The following is a 16344-nucleotide window of genomic DNA, read 5'->3' as shown; positions in this document are numbered from 1 at the left end:
TGCGCTTGAACCCCCCTCCGCGCCGCATCACACCAGGGTTCTCGCGAGGGGAGTTGGGCGTAATTTTTTTTGCGTAATTCGGTTAAACATTTAACAAGTGCTGTGCGGATTTCTATTTCAGGGCCTTTGTAACAGTTATATAATGCATTTTACAACTAAATTAGGCTGAGAGTAATCCAGTTTTGCTGGAACTATAAAAATGACTTGAAATATAAAAAAACGATTTATTTCGAGCAATAACGTTCCGTCCTTACTTAAAGCCGAAAGGAGAGTTAAAATGATATGTCAGTGCCGTTCAAATTAAAAAAAAACTTCTTTGATACTACGAGTTTCGCAAAATGTTTCCCGGTGCTTTTCGAGTATTTTTATGTAGCTGATGAAGAATACGGCTGCGTGGTAGTTGCCCTCTGTGAAACTACGTGATCGCTGCTGTCGCATGTACTTGCGTGGACAAAGTTATCAGTGCTTTCTGTGTCCCATAACACTGATTTCTTGCGCGGCCCTTCGGAAGGCCGGATGGACAAGGGTAAATATGTGAGGCCGCAGCGGCTAGCTGAAGTGGTATGAAGTTCGAAACTGTTCGTGAGGCACCTAGGTTTAGGTGCCTCACGAAAAATCAGAATTGTTGAAAATTTTTGAAGAATCGGGAATATTAATGACATTATGTGCATTGAACAATGAAATTTCATAAAAACAAGCAACTGTAGCGGAAATCCGAAACCTGACTTCTTTTTCAAGTTTATTTTGTGCGCAAATCTTGCCGTTTGTATGTGCTTTCGAAATGTGTCATCTGCAGAATAGTGATTTACCTAGGCAAAAATTGTTGAGATTGTTATTTCAGGAATTCTCTGTGTTGTTTTAGTAAAATAACCGATGGGAAGTTGGCTTATATAGCTGCAAATATATGGCTTGGTTTCTCGTGTAGCTACGGACATACATTATGATCTGCATTGTATACCCACCCGCGCGCAATTTGTCCACTGTGGTTTTATAGAAGACAAATCTTCAGACTTTCCCGGGAAGCCGCCCTTTGGTTGACACGCTACGGTCTTTTAACTAAAACATTCAAAGGGAACGTAACAAAATGCTCTGACGAGGCCTCGAGCTTAAAAGGGTAATTTTGAAGCGGGTGAATCCCATATGGTTATTCAAAAGAAATTCGTTACTCGGCTACCTTGCCAAAAGCGCACCTGGCTCAGGACTACAAAAGGCGAATCTGGCTGAAAATCGGAAAAATCACGAAACGTTAACCATCATCATGAGGTCAATTCCAGTTGGCGGCTATGCGTACGAAACATACAAAGAAACTTTCGCTGCTGGGTAAAACTTAATTGGGTGCGATGCCTTTTGTATCATGTGCAATAAAAAATACTCGGTGGAAGTGGTTTCATATGGGTGCACGAAAATGAAATGCAAGAGGAACATAGAGCGAGTTCAATTATTTTTCACCGGAATTATTTCCACAGTTCATGCGTAATCAAATGTTTCGCCAGCAGACTCGGTTGCTATTCTCATCGTGTGAGGGCAATGCTAGAGCATCTTAGATACTGATCGTTCAAAAAGAGTGTACAGTGAGTCAGATGTCCTGGTTGCATGCATGGAAGAAGACTCGTCGACGAACGAAGCCGAAAGAAACGCTTTGATGCTCTCAACTCGAGCATGCTTAGGAATCTCCTGTAACTTTTTCACTGATTGGGAGGAGGCGCTTGGGGATATTTTGATGCATTTAATAACGAAGAGAGAGATTTGCCACAAACGTTGGTACAATGTGTTACATAACGGAGGTTTTGTGGCATATAAAGTTTATTACTGTACTTGCCTATATTTCGCGCTTTTCGTACTTCGCGCTTTTGGGAAAAAATAAAATTGGGGAAAAAGGGCACCCAGAGTCTTTTTATACTAGGTTGAGCGGACGCGTGTACGTAAGTGGAGAGGAAAGCAATCAAAGCCCAGTACTTTGACCTTTGCATTAGCAAGAATGCTGTGACTTGTGATTGCTGGATAGAGTATAGGTTAGTACATATTTCATCACATGTCATCGTTGTCAATAGAAGAGTTCCTTGTACTCTAGAATATTTCAGGTTCTGTTCCTCCAGACAGGCAATGTTGTCAGCTCTGCGCACATGCCTGGGGCTTCCAAAGTGCACGTCTACGAAAAAAACTAGGTTGAGCCTGAACTGTGCAAGCTCTAAAGTTCCACGGCATAAACCTCCGTCATGTAGCCCGACGTGCTAACCATCAACTAGCCAATCACATGCAGAGCCTCCTACGGGCCAATTTCAGCGCCGCAACAAGGCTACTCATTCGCAATGGATATCTGCTTCACAGGATGTATACGTCCCCACACGATGAACAGGTAAAAATCATCTGCACGTGTGCCGTCTTTGCTTTACTTAACACTAAAACACTTCAGCAGACGTGATCGTCGCCAAGATAATGTGTAGGTACATTGGTCGATGATATGATTCGTCAAATACCGGTGTGTGAGTTCCATCGGGAAGATTTACTCAATGAATCGAAGGTAACACTCAGTCAATACGTCTTCCGTCGCCACTGAGTGTGCTCGTTTTAGGGCAGCCATTTTTTACACGTGCGCTATTTTTGCTAAGCAATGGATATTGTTCGTGGACCGTCGGCCAGCCTTAAATTACGAATGAAGCCATCCAACCACCGCAGTCGGCTTGTGCGAGTTGGATGTACTGCACACATATAGATTTCTAGACGTGCACAGAATATTGCTTCCGTGTCTGCCGGGTCATTTTGGTATTGAAAAGATTACCTCTGATGCAGCTGCGGAATACGCTTACAGTGTGGACATGTCCGTTGGAATTCGGTATTCCGGGCAAGGTGGGAGCACGGCTATATCTGACCTGGGTTGGACACTGCAGCTTTCACTTCGCAGGACCCTCTTGGGAGTTGCTTACGACTGAACGAGATTTACATGCAACACAATTGTCTGTCTCCGCAAGGACCACGAAACCAAACTGGGGGATTCCTGCAACGAGTACGCCTAAATGTCGCGTGCACTCGGAGCGTTTTGTTTAGGACGCGCAGGGGGTGTTCCTCTTTGCGCTTGGCGTGCTTCCTGAAGCAGGTCGTAAGGCATCTTTTGTACTACTAAGCGCAGTGTAGTGCACATCGAGAAACAGTGAAAAAGACGCCCGTGCGACTGCGATGAGGAAGTGCCTTAAAAATTGGTCACTTTGCTTTATGCTGACGCTGCGTTGTTGACAAAGGCTCTCTTGAATTTTTAACTTAATCGCGAATGAACGTGGTTCTGAAAAGGTTGACGTGCTCAGATATTTTTCTCATGTTTCTGCAAGTTTAAACTTTATCCGCCCTAGTTTTATTTACTTCGTCTTCCTGTTATTCAATTTTTCCAAAGAAAAGCTTTCTAAGCCCCACTGATGGCGTCCTTCGTTGCGCAAAACCCACTGCCGGAAAGTGAACTTACACGGTGGGTTTCACAAACGATGATGATTATAAGCGAAGGCACATGAAGTGCCCGAAGAAAAAAAGACGTTTCCCGTGGTAGGAATCGTTGCTCACGCCCTCGTGTTATAAAGCCGACGTCTATCCGGTTGCGCCGTTCCGACACGGTCGAAGAAGTTTGAATTTTAGACTGTGACTTTCATTCAGGTCCCATGGAATAAAGCTTCGCGTTTTAACACACTTTCTCTCAAGAAAAGGGCGTTGATTTATTAAGTCCCTTTTCACCTTTTTTTCCAGCCGTGCTGGAGCCACCCGTGTCTGAAGTAGCAAGCTCCGCCATGAACGGCGCTAATCTTTTCAATCTTCAATAAATATTTTTATTCACCCTTCTTTCCAACTTCTCTCTCTCTCTCTCTCTCTCTCTCTCTCTCTCTCTCTCTCTCAGAAACTGAATTTTAGTATTTGTCTTGTAAGTCTATGTAAGAATGAAAAGAAATCGAGAGATTTAAAGAGTCCGCCTGCCCACAGTAAAGAGTCCACTTGTGCAGACTCTCTTCCTCATGTGTGGGGAAATACTAGAAATCAAGATTGAATGTCAGCTTTGCATGCACTTCGTAGAATTATTCGCAAGTTCCGCGGCATATAGAGAGCGCGCCAGTCAACCCGGCGATTTCAATATGGCGGACCAAGCGGTGATCGGCTGTATACCCCGATCACCTGTGATTATCCAATCGATCATCATTTCTGGGCTATGTTGCCCTTCACGCGCTTATTGTCGTAGGGCGACGTAATGAGGCACGTAGGAACCTCGGATAAACAAATCCGGTGCTACACCGAGGGCGAAGCGGTGCTGGATGCGGGACACTTGGTGTGTTGTGCCGTGAAATGTCAGGAGGCGTCATCTGTCACAGTCCAAGGCCTTTGCTTTCGAACTTCGTCCTTGAAAAGAAAGCCGCACAAGCTGGAGTTCGGCTACGGCAACGACGGCAAACGCATTGGAGCCCGCACACAAAGGCTCGCGGCTCTGAAAACAGGCTCTCCGGCATTTGGAAGTGACGTTTTGCGGCGCGCCTGTTTGTTTCCTGGGTAGAGGAAGCAGATGGGATACTGTTTTTTTTTTGTAATATCCTGCTGCCTTACTGCACAGCGCGCACGACTTGCACCTGCAGATTGAAACGCCCTGTCCGGAGCTTCGCGAGTTGAGCTGACGGATTAAGGCCCGTTCACACTTGCGACGAAAGCGAGCGAAAGCGACGGGAGTTCTGTCGAGCGATGAAAATTAGTCCCTGCTATTCGACAAAAACCATCGTCACGCGACAAAGCGACGGAATTCCCGTCGCTTTCTTACGAAACAGTAATTATTCCTGTAGACGTCCTTTATTATTGGTCGAAATAGTAAAAAGTGCATCTGGGTTTATGGTTAAATTGCCAAGCAGCACCACAATAAAAGTAGATGCCCACGCTACGTTGGCGCCTCTAGAATATCGTTAGCATACCTTGGCCTCGTGCGTGTACAAAGGAACCTAGTAGCGACCAGCGCCGTCGCTACTAGACGCTGGGAGGTTTGTGAGACCTCTTGGCTTGTAACAATAGAAAATCACCAATGAAAAGCTAGTTTTGCTCGCTCTCTCTGTATTTCCAGACTGGCGATAAAACTTCGCTGCCTCCTCGCTGGTCTGGGACTGATAATCGAAGTCCCACTGTAACATACTGCGTAAAAGGCCCGGCGCCCGCACGGAGAACAATGCCAGTTACTCGCGCATGCACGTTTGCCACATTACAATCCGTACAACAATCACATGTGTAACACTGTTTACCCGTCCCGCTCCAGAAGAAGTCGTTGTTCACAAAGTGCTCACTGCAAAAAACCATTGCCGGCGTCACAGGTATGCCGATCCGCAGTTTTACGGTCCATGCTTTCTTGAGTCGGGCACCCACTCGGTTCTTGCACTGCGGCACGGAGCACATTCGATTGGTGCTAAATTTACGAGCCATCGCACTTAATTCATGAAGCGACAACACGAAGCAAATGCAGTATCGCCACTGTCTCCGCAGTCGCGCTATGATGGCGCGTCGGCGGCTTCGCCGTTGATCACCGCTGCCATGAAGGAAGAAAAAGTTAGGAGACGGCGCCACCGGAGAAGCGTGAAGCCTATACATAAAAAGTAAAATCGAAGTCGGTCCAGGCGTCACTGCACCACGTGACCCCACCGCTGTATGGGCCACCGCGCACTTTTCAATTTCGTCTGCTCGAAACTGCTCTGCGGCCCGTTGTCGCGAAGCCTGCTATATGTTGGTTTTTTTCCCACGGCTTTTGTCTTTCGCACGTACGCGGCACTCCTGCCCGCACGCGGGCATGAGATCGCCGAGCAGACAAATGCAGGAAGGACGGGGAAAAGCTACCGCCAACCAAACACGAGAGATGCGCCGGAGTCGGAGGCCGCCGCCGCCGCCGGCGGCCCAGCCGGCCATGGAGGTCACGTGCTGGGCCGACTCCGGCGGCTGAGAAAGGGAAACGACGGAGGGAGCGGCTTCAGAGGAGCTGGGCTTGCGAAGGCTAGCTGCGTGACGTCATGCCGTCTCCTAACTTTTTTTACCGCTGCGGTGCCATCGCCTGCGGCCGCTGAGCGGCGCCACCATCTACGGAACTTACGAATAGAAGAATGTGCAGTGGTCTTTTCTGTACCGAAATGGCATAAATTTATTTCTATATTACAAACTGTGGTGGCCGGAAGATGGGTGTTTACTTAACCAACCAAAAGAAAACCCATATCCTCAGAAGGAGGCTTGACAAAGGTGATTGATTGTAGGGTTTAACGCGCCGACGCAACGCAGACGATGAGGCGCGTCGTAGTGGAGAGCTCCGGAATAATTTCGACCAGCTGGGGATCTTTAACCCCCTCCGAAATCTCGTACACACGCGCGTTTTTTCTCTTGACAAGGTGATATTAGGAGTACGACATAACAGCTCAAATAAAAGGAACCACGTCTGAAGATCTTCCCACAGCCTACAGAGCGGCAAACATAAAAACAATAGACGACAAGTTGTTGGGCATTCATCATTCATCATGTGGCAGGTTTATGTATCTTTTCATGGAGCTGTTTTGCTCGTTTTTTAATTAACGCACTACACGGTAAATAGTCGGGCCGGTTTTGTTGTAAAGATGACTGTTTTACCTGAAAACTACAGAAACCTTTTCAGGCGTGAATAAGCTGTTTCTCGTTTACTGTTTAGGGTGACGGATTTTTTGGGTTTTTTGCCACCAAAGCAGAAGAGCAGTACAGGGATTGTAAAATTCAAATGTATTTATGCAGTTTATGCTGCCTCTTGCTTAGTAGTCACCCTCGCCGTCAGGACATAGATCTCTGCTGTGTGCCGAAACTTCAACGCCACAAAGTTCTACAAACTTATCAATGCAGTGCTGCGGTGCTGAATCCTTAACTTCTGTTTGGCTCCACAGAATGCAGTCTGGAAGAAAAGAAGAAAAACAAACGCAGTCTCATTGAGAGAACAAAGCGATGGGATGTGGGAGAACTGTTGTTCAGCGGCATGCAGTACGTTTGCTACATAGACAAGTTATGCATTCACAAGAAGCGTGCAATTACCACCGTGTTTTTCGGAAAAACGCAAACAAAATTATCTTCTAAACTCAACGTTATATGCATTATCGAATTGCCTCAGCTAGTTTTAAATGTTCCTGGATGATGATAGCAATTTCAACAATTGAGGTTTTGATAGTTTAACTTGTGAATGAAACAAAAGAAGCTTGTAAATAATATTTCAAGATTGAGTAACACTGCGAAGACAATAGCATAGCTGCGCTGCCGTTTAATTTTCTCGTCTGGTCTTCTGTCGTTTCGTTTTATCATGCAGACGGGGATTCCGCAAGTAACGTGGGACACAGAATAGAGGTTACGTGAGAGGAATAAGTTACCAGAATATCGCGACAGATAAACGAAGAATTGTGCATGGAGAAGTAGATTTTATCTAGAGGATGATTACTAATCCCACGGTCGTGTGCGGTGGTCCGGAGTGATAATTACGTCTATCTTCACGGGTCATGACACACCTCATATCCTGCAAAATAACAACGTCCATCTGTTTTTGTCGAACTCTTTTGGATTTTCCGAGCCCGTGCTTTTCGCTCACATGCCCGTGCTTTTCGCTTACATGCCTTACGTTTAGAACCGTCCAGACACCCGTGCTTACAGGCTACGGGGATACTTCTTGTCTGCCGTGCCCTGAAGTTTTTGGTATTCTTATTCTTGGTGTTCTTATTGAGTTATTCTTATTGTTGAAATATTCTTGTCACGCAAGCAATTACGTTTTATTGTCGACTGAGGTAAACTAACTTACCGTAGCCCTCAAAATCAACGTCTTCAATGAAGCAGTACTCGTTGTCGGTGTAGAGGATTGTGCCTGTAATGATCTCGGGATCTGAAATGTTTTAACAACATGATTCAGGTTTCTTTGCCGAAATTTTATGCCAAAATTTATTACACTACTGCTACAACTTTAAAATTAGAACTAACTGCTTCCTTCTAAATAGCCTACCCACCCAGAATTGCTTTTGAAAACATGATTATTTTCCATGTTCTTTAAGTAACGATCGTGTATAGGTGGCCCTCAATGATTATTATATCATTTACTAAGACGATGATACAAATCAAACCTAGTACAGCTTTTTTATGTATAGACGACGCTTTGCCTAAACATGAAAAGGTAAAAAAGCAATTTCTGTAGACTGTTCATTTTATTTTTACCAAAAGAAAAAGGTCGTCATGAAATTTGAGTAGGAAATGCCTACAAAGTCATTCAAGGCATTTCCACCTAGAGAGGAGGGGGCTTGGCATAGGAGAAACAGGAGAAACTACTTGCGTGATTTCCTTACATTGAGGCTGATGGCCAGACATTGCGCCTTGATTTTCGGAGCTCTGCACTGGCTATACGTAAGTAACCACGGATTGTGAAAAAGTGCAATCCCTCATGCTTTCACTTGCCTAAATCGGACACAATAACCTGATTTGCGATGTTTAAAGGTGAAAGCTCTGACATACTTGAAACTCATTTGCACGGAAGTTGCTTTTTTCTCTTTATTTTATATTTATGTCTACCTGCCTTCACGTCTGCTTCGTGAAACGCCTTAGACTAGCTGCAGGAATCCCGTTTCACTGTTGACAATGTGCGATAACACAAAGCCTGGAGCGGGAAAGCGTATATGGCGGCGATACCTTGCACGCTTTTGGTACTTCCTGCAATATTGAGCCGCCGCTGTGGTCGCCAATGGCATGCATCATTTCTCGCACTGCAATATACCGAGAAAAGCCGAGCTAGTTCTTCAGGTTAGTGTCCTTTTCAGTTGCAGTTTGGAAATCTATGCAATAATTAGTAGTGTTCATTCCTAGTTTTTAGGAAAAAAATGTTAAAAGTGGTGGTGTTTCCTGCGGCCCAAGCATTTGCTCAAAATAGACCATTTTAAAGCAAAAATACTGGCATGAGTGTTCCAAATAGCCACAATTGAAAAGTGGTAATGGTGGTGTAGAAGGTCAAAAGTTTTTGTTTCCGTCATGTTCAAAACAAAGAGTAGTATTCCTTTAATATGTTAGCCTTGGATTGTGAAAAAACATCTGCAAATAACACCATTGGAATAAAACAATTATGCTAACAATAATGGTGGAACAGTAGACAGATGTGCCCATAATGAATAGAGTTAATATTGATCATCAATACAGATCCATTTAGGCAACAAATAAAACAACGATATTGCCGACTCCGTTTGGGGTTCTTAATAGGTCATTATTCGCACAAAACGGGTTTTCTAAACAAATAAAACAGTTTCATACTGAATGGGTTTGATCAGGGTGTGCTAATTTATATTTTTGAAATAGTTTTTGGTTGTACTTTTATGATAATCAATTTGAGTAGTCTCAAAATGGCATGCCAGAAAATCCCCGAAGCGTTTGAGTAGCAGTTACTGAAAGTCTTCTTGCTTCTACCGGAAGTTTGTAGAGAAACAGACATAACGTACCATCTTCTACAGTGAGGAACACCTTGCCGCCGTCGCCTGCCAATTCGTGGAAGTGAACCTCCTGCCTAAGGATATAAAATCATTTGCACTTATTTCTGCGCCCTCAGGAATTACAGACCAGCCGAGCGAATGTGTTCATACACTTTTGTCGTGCTAAGCTAAACTTTTACTTGGACCAGAAAAGCATACCGGAGGAAACACCTGCTGAGAGCAGCTTTAGCTGGAGAGTTAATAGTCGATTTGAGAAATTAATTGGGATAGTACACGATCCGTTGACAAGGAAAAAAGACCATATTTTTTATTTATGTAATTTAGCGAGAACAATGTGCAATGAAATACTGGCGTTACATTTATGGGACGTAGATCTCGGAGGTGTGGTTTATTATGGGGTCTATTTCTGAAAATATTCTCATGTTAATTTTGGCGTCTGATACAGGCACAAGTCGATACTTGTTTCGTTTTTATTATGTGCCTGCGTCGGTGCCTGCGCGTCTGCGGATAAGCAAACTTTTATTCCTGAATACAACGTACAATATTGCTCGCATTTTGTTCTCATTGTAAAAAGGAAATCGAATATACACCATCTCCGAATGATGCAAATGGAGATAAACACCAACGGGATAAAATATAAATTTTGTTGTAACGTCTAATTGCGGTTTGCAAATAATGCTGACAAAAGCTGGGCGCCCCAAGACGTAAACACGGAGCTGTGTAATCCTTTAATGCAGTGCCAAATCGCACAATACAATTGAGTTTTGTGTTCTTTTGTGTTCTTTTGTGTGCCACGTAGGCTATCTGATTTGATAAGGAGAGCGTTTCGTCCTGTTGTCGCTAGGCTAGAATGATCGCAAGTCTTCTAGATCTAATTGGAAGCTTCGGAATGTACAATCGAAGAAATAAATGCTCGCAGGGCAAACGCCGCGCCATTCGTTTCGCCGGCGCTCGTCTATGCTCGTCACGCTGACGACTGCTTCCTTGACGTTTGCGTCTTTGTTAAGTTCATTTACGACGACGCAGGTCCTTGTCCTTGGCTACGGGACAAGTTGAAACTATCAGTTAAAACTGGCGCTATTTCAAGTTATTTCTTTCTTACGCCCAACGAACCTATTTTTTGTCCCAAACCCTTACTTGAGCCATTGATAAAATTCTCTGTCTGCCTCTACTCTCGTCTCCTTAGTCTTCCTTGACATTAATTTCAACAAGCATTTGACTAATGGCATAACTTATGGCAACCAGTTATAAGGATGAGAGCCTTCATTAGGGTTTTCTTTTATAATAAAAGAGCCTAAGCAGAAATTGCGGTGTCTTAGTGTCCCGGACAGGCCACCGGGACTGCTCCCGACGCGGTAAAGAGCAAGCAGTGGTCACTTTGCTATGGCGAGGTGCAGCCCAAACCTGAACGCGGGACATACGCAGCTTACGCAACACCGTGCAGCTACTTATGCAACCCAGGGAGGACGATAATGCAAGCGGGCATAAATACGCTTCTTGGTAAAGTGAAGAACAATGAATCTAGTTTAAAAAAGTGTTTTTTAGGTGGCCGTCATCTCATCCCTTAGCAAAGTAAATAGAAAATTTTAATCATAAAATCTAAAAATAACACATACGAGCCCTATTTCTTTCATGGAATCATCGCCACTAGAATTCACTGTTTTCAAACTGGGTGCATGCTGCTACATCAAATAGCTTGAATTCTGTGTTGGAAACTTGATGTTATGATCTCCTGCTGGAGAAAACAGAAGGCAGTATTTGTGAAATAAAAGTTATTAAATGAATTTTGTAGTACTGGGTGTGGAAATCATTTAGGTGGAGAAAGAGCATTCCTACTTTGCTCATTCATCATAACGTATCCTGCACAGCCTTCGCAGTTAGCTCCTGTGGTTGACGCAATTACGAGTTAAAACAAGGTGGAATAAAAGGCAAAAGAAGGCTTACGCCGTCGGGTCCCCTGGGGCTTGAAGCATCCATACATATTCGGAGCGGCGCGTGTCAGGGTTGATGGAAGTTTGGTACGCTCTCAAACATTCAAATGGTGTACCATGTTTTCTACTTGTTATGGACACAATGGACTTGAAAATCTCCATGACCTAAAAGAAAGGAGCGAGAATACGAATTTAACTGTGTGGTTGTACCAATTGCTTAATGTAGCTCAAGAGAGTATGACAGCTTGGGACTCAATGCCAACCTCGTATCGGAGCGACACTGTATCAGCTTTACTAAGTACCAACATTTAGATATAAATGACCGTATGCAGCTTGTATACCGCATGTCAAATTAGTCACAAGCCGTGTGCTGACGACGGCGTAAACAAACAGCTCTCCGGATTACCTGTCGACATTGCAATAAACACAATCCGCATTTCTATAAAAATTTCTTTCAAAACTCCTTTTCAGTTTCGAGAATAAATGGACATATATTCGGACCAGTGACCATCGGATGGTTAGGTGAGATATAAGGTTTTGCCTCGAAAGAAAAAGAGGGATCGAATGAATGAATTACTGGCGTAGGCCATGGATTAGGATTGGGCCAGGAAAAAAAAAACAACAAAGTAATGTTTATAGCTCCTGTAATGTTTACTGTCCAACGTTCAATTAATAGTTTCAGTTCTCCTCTTAGATCTGTGTCCGGGCACATGGAGACCGAGCACACACCACACTGCCTTGAACAGGCAGGCCACTTACAATTGCGTAGTTCCCCACAGACGCAAGAGGGGAAGGATCCGATTTTAGTAGGTAGAGGTAATCTTGCTGTAAAGATACTGGTGTAAATTTCGGCTTAGGGCATCATGTTCCTAGGTATCAGCTCCCCCAGATAAGGTGACAGCATCAGCTCCCCAGATTAGGGCATCAGCACCCTTAGATAAGGTGACAGACATTTGAAACCGTCTCCATATCACAAAATGGACAGAAGAAGGAGACAGAAGTGACGTTCGGAAAGTGGCATTCCCTAAGCCCATTTTTTGGGCGTGCTGGGTTCGCCTTGGATTTGGTTGCAAAAATTGCAACCGATCTTGAGGGCCCGCTTATTAGGGATATGGGGCAAGATGGAGACGTGTCGTACAGTGGTTTACGGCTCTAGTTATGGCGCTGGCGACGCTGGTGGTACCAGGTAACGGAAGGTTGCTTTTAGTGTGGTTGTGGGTCAGGGGGGTAAAGGGGACTGGAGGCCCTCCCCGACCGCGTCATGTGCCTCCTGATTCTCAGCAGCACTGGTGGGATGGCGAGGTGTCCAAGTCATTCTAGTTTCTAGATTTGTTTCCCGTAGTGTTGGAATAAAGAAAGACTTCTATCAGCAACACCGTCATGATGGTATGACTTGTTAAGTTCTAAAACGGCCACGTGGGAGTCATTGATGATCCGAAAGAGCGTCGCACGTACATGAGCACCGAGTAGAGATTCCTGCTCCTGCAGTCTTTGCAGGACACCGAGAATACCAAGCAATTCCGCTTTTTTCACCAACGCGAAAGAATTCAGCATGCGATTCGAACTATTGAGAAATGGAAGGTCGGTGTAGCGCCATGCTAAGCCGAAAGCCTTCTGTAGAAGCGTTCCGCTGCTTTTATTGCCTCGTTACATGTGCGTATGCTAGCCTGCTCGCCTCTGAGTGCGTACATTCTGTAGCTGCTTGTCGCCAACTCTCTCTTTGTTGCCTAGAAGGTTCCTCTTCTCTCGAATGTTGGCCCCGTTGTACGGCCAACTGTCGTTCGTTTTGCTTCTGGCCATCAAGAGTGACATCTCCGCTAATTCAGTTTGATCCAGCGCACTTGTCAAATTCACTTTTTTACATTTTTCAATATGTTGCTTCGTTTTTTGTGTAAGTTTGCCTGTTTGTTTCCCGCATGCTGCTTCTCCCACAGCTGGTGCAGAGTCGGTAATTACCGTTGTTAAGTCGTGATTTAGCGTGTCAACCCTCTCCTCGCTCTCACCATTGAAAACACAAATTTGTAGGGCGACTCTCGCTCTATCACACTTCATAATTGGTTTCCTATGTCTTGTTAGTTTCGCTTTTCTAAATATTCTAAGCAGAGGCACCAGCGAAGCGTAGGAAACCCACTATGGGATCAATCAGAGCCAGGACGCAGGAGCTTAAGGTAACCTTTCAGAACGAATTCGCGCTTTTAGCCCAATCATTATCACCCTTAGAGAAGGTTGGCTTTCCTGTAGGCCGTATTGGCGTACAACGGCATAAGTAAGGACAATGAAGCTTCGCTTTAATAAAGTTTGGACGAACGCGCCTTGGTATTAGCTTTTTGGAAAAAAGATTGCGTTTTTATTTGTGGCAAAATTTGCCGCCAGGAATAGAATAGCTTAGCTGGTTATTAGGTCCGAAGAGAGAGAACATAAACTGAGGCAATCGTAGGTTTGCGGCTCGGAAAGCCTCAGGAGAAACATAACCATAACAGGTGGAAGAGCAAAATTGGACATGTTCTTCAATTTTGATTTGAAGTGTTATTTTACAGGCGGGATAAATGTTTCTGTTTTATACAAAAACTTCACTGTCATTTTGTAGCAAACGCCCATAGTTCAGCATTTTAAGAGACACTTTCCTCATGGATAATGTTTTGTTGTATGTTTTCAGCAACGCCATTTGTTTCGTTTTCAAAGGCAAGCTTTTTTATGTTCAAGTACTGCCGTGTATACAAAAAGAGTGTTTACTTGTTCCCTAGAGGATGAGTATGGTCGTGTGCTTTTTTACTACACTGGTCTTCTGCTTACTTAAATTATCGTTTTGTTGTTTTGGTGTCGTTATTTAGTATCATTTGTTGAGACAATTACACGCGCGCTGCGTTTTGTTCTTTATAATAGGTCACTCAGCTACAATGAGGATTAAGAAACATGTATGTATTGTATAAAAAATAAATTGTTTTTTTATTCATGGCAAATAATGTTACTGAAATTGGTGTCTTTTCTCTGTCTGCTTAGAATTCCTGATAAAGCTGCTTGCTGATTATCTCCTGTATTAAAATTTTTTCAGTTTGCGGTTAGTGTAGCGGAACTAATATATGTGAATGAGATTAACAAGCACTCTTGCATTTCCTGATTACCAGTGGAAATAAAAGCACTGAAGTGCAAGTGCAGTTTTAACAGCGCATCGACCAAGTGTTTGCGGTATGTTGTAAAACATTCGAATATGACAGTTATCTCGCTCCATATATTATTTCTACATGCAAAGATACGATAGTTTTGAGGGACATGATAAACGAAGATGAAAAGATAGTGAGCTACTATTCTTTTCATCTTCATTGGAGCACCGGTTTTACATTTCTAGATGATCCAGTCTGTAAACATTTCCAGTAGACGTTTGTAGTTCTAGAAGTCATGTACGTATTTATTTATTACGGGCACATTTAGGAATAACACCGAAATGTTTTGCAAACACCATTGCTCCGTTCAAATGAATAAAGTATTACCTTGAAACTGTCCGGGACATCTCGACTTTGCTTCGCGGGCTCCGTAGAGTGCCCAAAAGCCTGTTTTAGAACTCCAGCAAAAATGAGCACGAATAAATGCCACTTCATTGTAGCTTCACCTTCGTGCGAAGGTGTCTAACCTGGCTAAAAATGCGCTTATATTCTGTTCTTCTATTCAGGTGGTTGCCAGCTTATTTTGGTGCATCCCTGATCCTCACAGATGTACGGACAACTAAAACTGTGCTTACTTCCCACGTCGGCCAGAGCATGAGTAATCTATTGCGGGGAACGCACAAATGTCGTTTCTTCTAACGTTGTAATTTACTCACTGGAAGGACGGATCACTGATTGCCCTTCATGTTTGACTGAAGCGGTAACGTCCGAGCAAAAATTGCTTGCGAAAAACGTTGCCCCTATTTTTTGGGAGACCGCCTACCACGTGGGCAAGAGTATTCGGCCGTTGCTCCAAAATACCTAGCACCAGTGATGAAGTTGAATTCGTCAAATATTGATCAAGGGCACGTGTAGAAGACACATGTAAGAAAACCGTTATAAGCTACAGAAAATGTGGACAGCAGTGTTTGGCCCTCAACACAAAAAGGTAAACACTACTCATGAAGCTGAGGTCGTCCAAGGTTGATAACGTGCACGTGTCATAAAAGCAAAATGAGCTACACAACACGTGGAGAGCGGTGTTTGTTTATTTTATTTCTACACACTACTGCCGAGGGTTTGACGGCGTACCGTCTGTTCAGGATACATGCTTGAAGTCGTCTGCTGGTCGCTGCCCAAAGTTAAAATAAACAAATGAAGTTTAGGGAGCGCTACGGCTCCCTTGTTCACACTGAGATTGAATAAGAAAACGGTTGTCCACACTGAGTCAGCGTTAACAAAGGAGCTGTATCGCACTCTAAACGTCATTTGTATATTTTGACTTTGATCAGTGACCAGCAAACGACTTCATGTATTGTAGCCTCACGGGGCTCTCTAAGGAGTGGGGTAGATAAAAATACATCACTGGTTACAAACGGCGATACAATTACCCGAAACCGCTCCACAAAAACAAGCAGAGGTATAAATAAAGAACGCTACAAAGAACACTCCAAATATACACAAATAGTGTCGGCATGCATATATATGGGTGTGTTGACGAGGAGAAAATAGAAATGCAGTCAAAGAAAGAAAGCCGGCGCAGTTGTCGTGTAAGTTCCATTCCTCTACGACACGTGGAAAAAAGCTGCATTCGAAAGCGTTGGTGCGGGCAAACTAGGGGGTCAGCGGGGAGGGGGGGGGGGGGCGAAAGTTTTAAGAGAATCCTGATAAACGCGACTGCAGCCATGTATGATGCAGTGCAGACATTTCAGAGCCTGAACGCACTTGCTCTCTGAGAGTGGTGCCAAATTCAAAAAAGGCAGTGTGGAGGACGAGGAAAAATAACTGACCTAGCGGTGACAAATAAATCGTTAAGCTTTC

At 44.1% G+C, this 16344-nt stretch overlaps 1 protein-coding gene across 1 annotated transcript; it reads right to left on the bottom strand.

The window, feature by feature from the left end:
- Positions 1-6216: 6216 nt before the first annotated feature.
- Positions 6217-15085, bottom strand: LOC144152557 (uncharacterized). The gene is made up of 5 exons (XM_077683854.1): positions 14872-15085; positions 11397-11548; positions 9462-9526; positions 7790-7870; positions 6217-6901 (listed from the first exon to the last, which is right to left on the bottom strand). The coding sequence occupies exons 1-5, from the start codon at positions 14977-14979 to the stop codon at positions 6765-6767; spliced, it is 543 nt and encodes a 180-aa protein (XP_077539980.1). The 5' UTR covers positions 14980-15085; the 3' UTR covers positions 6217-6764.
- Between the last annotated feature and the right edge of the window lie 1259 nt (positions 15086-16344).

This window comes from Haemaphysalis longicornis, unplaced genomic scaffold (genome assembly GCF_048455015.1).
Source record: "Haemaphysalis longicornis isolate Haplotype H1 unplaced genomic scaffold, Haemaphysalis longicornis Haplotype H1 scaffold_9, whole genome shotgun sequence".
Classification (NCBI taxonomy): domain Eukaryota; kingdom Metazoa; phylum Arthropoda; class Arachnida; order Ixodida; family Ixodidae; genus Haemaphysalis; species Haemaphysalis longicornis.
The sequence above is the reverse complement of the archived record's forward strand: the minus strand, read 5'-3'. Positions and strand labels throughout refer to the sequence as shown.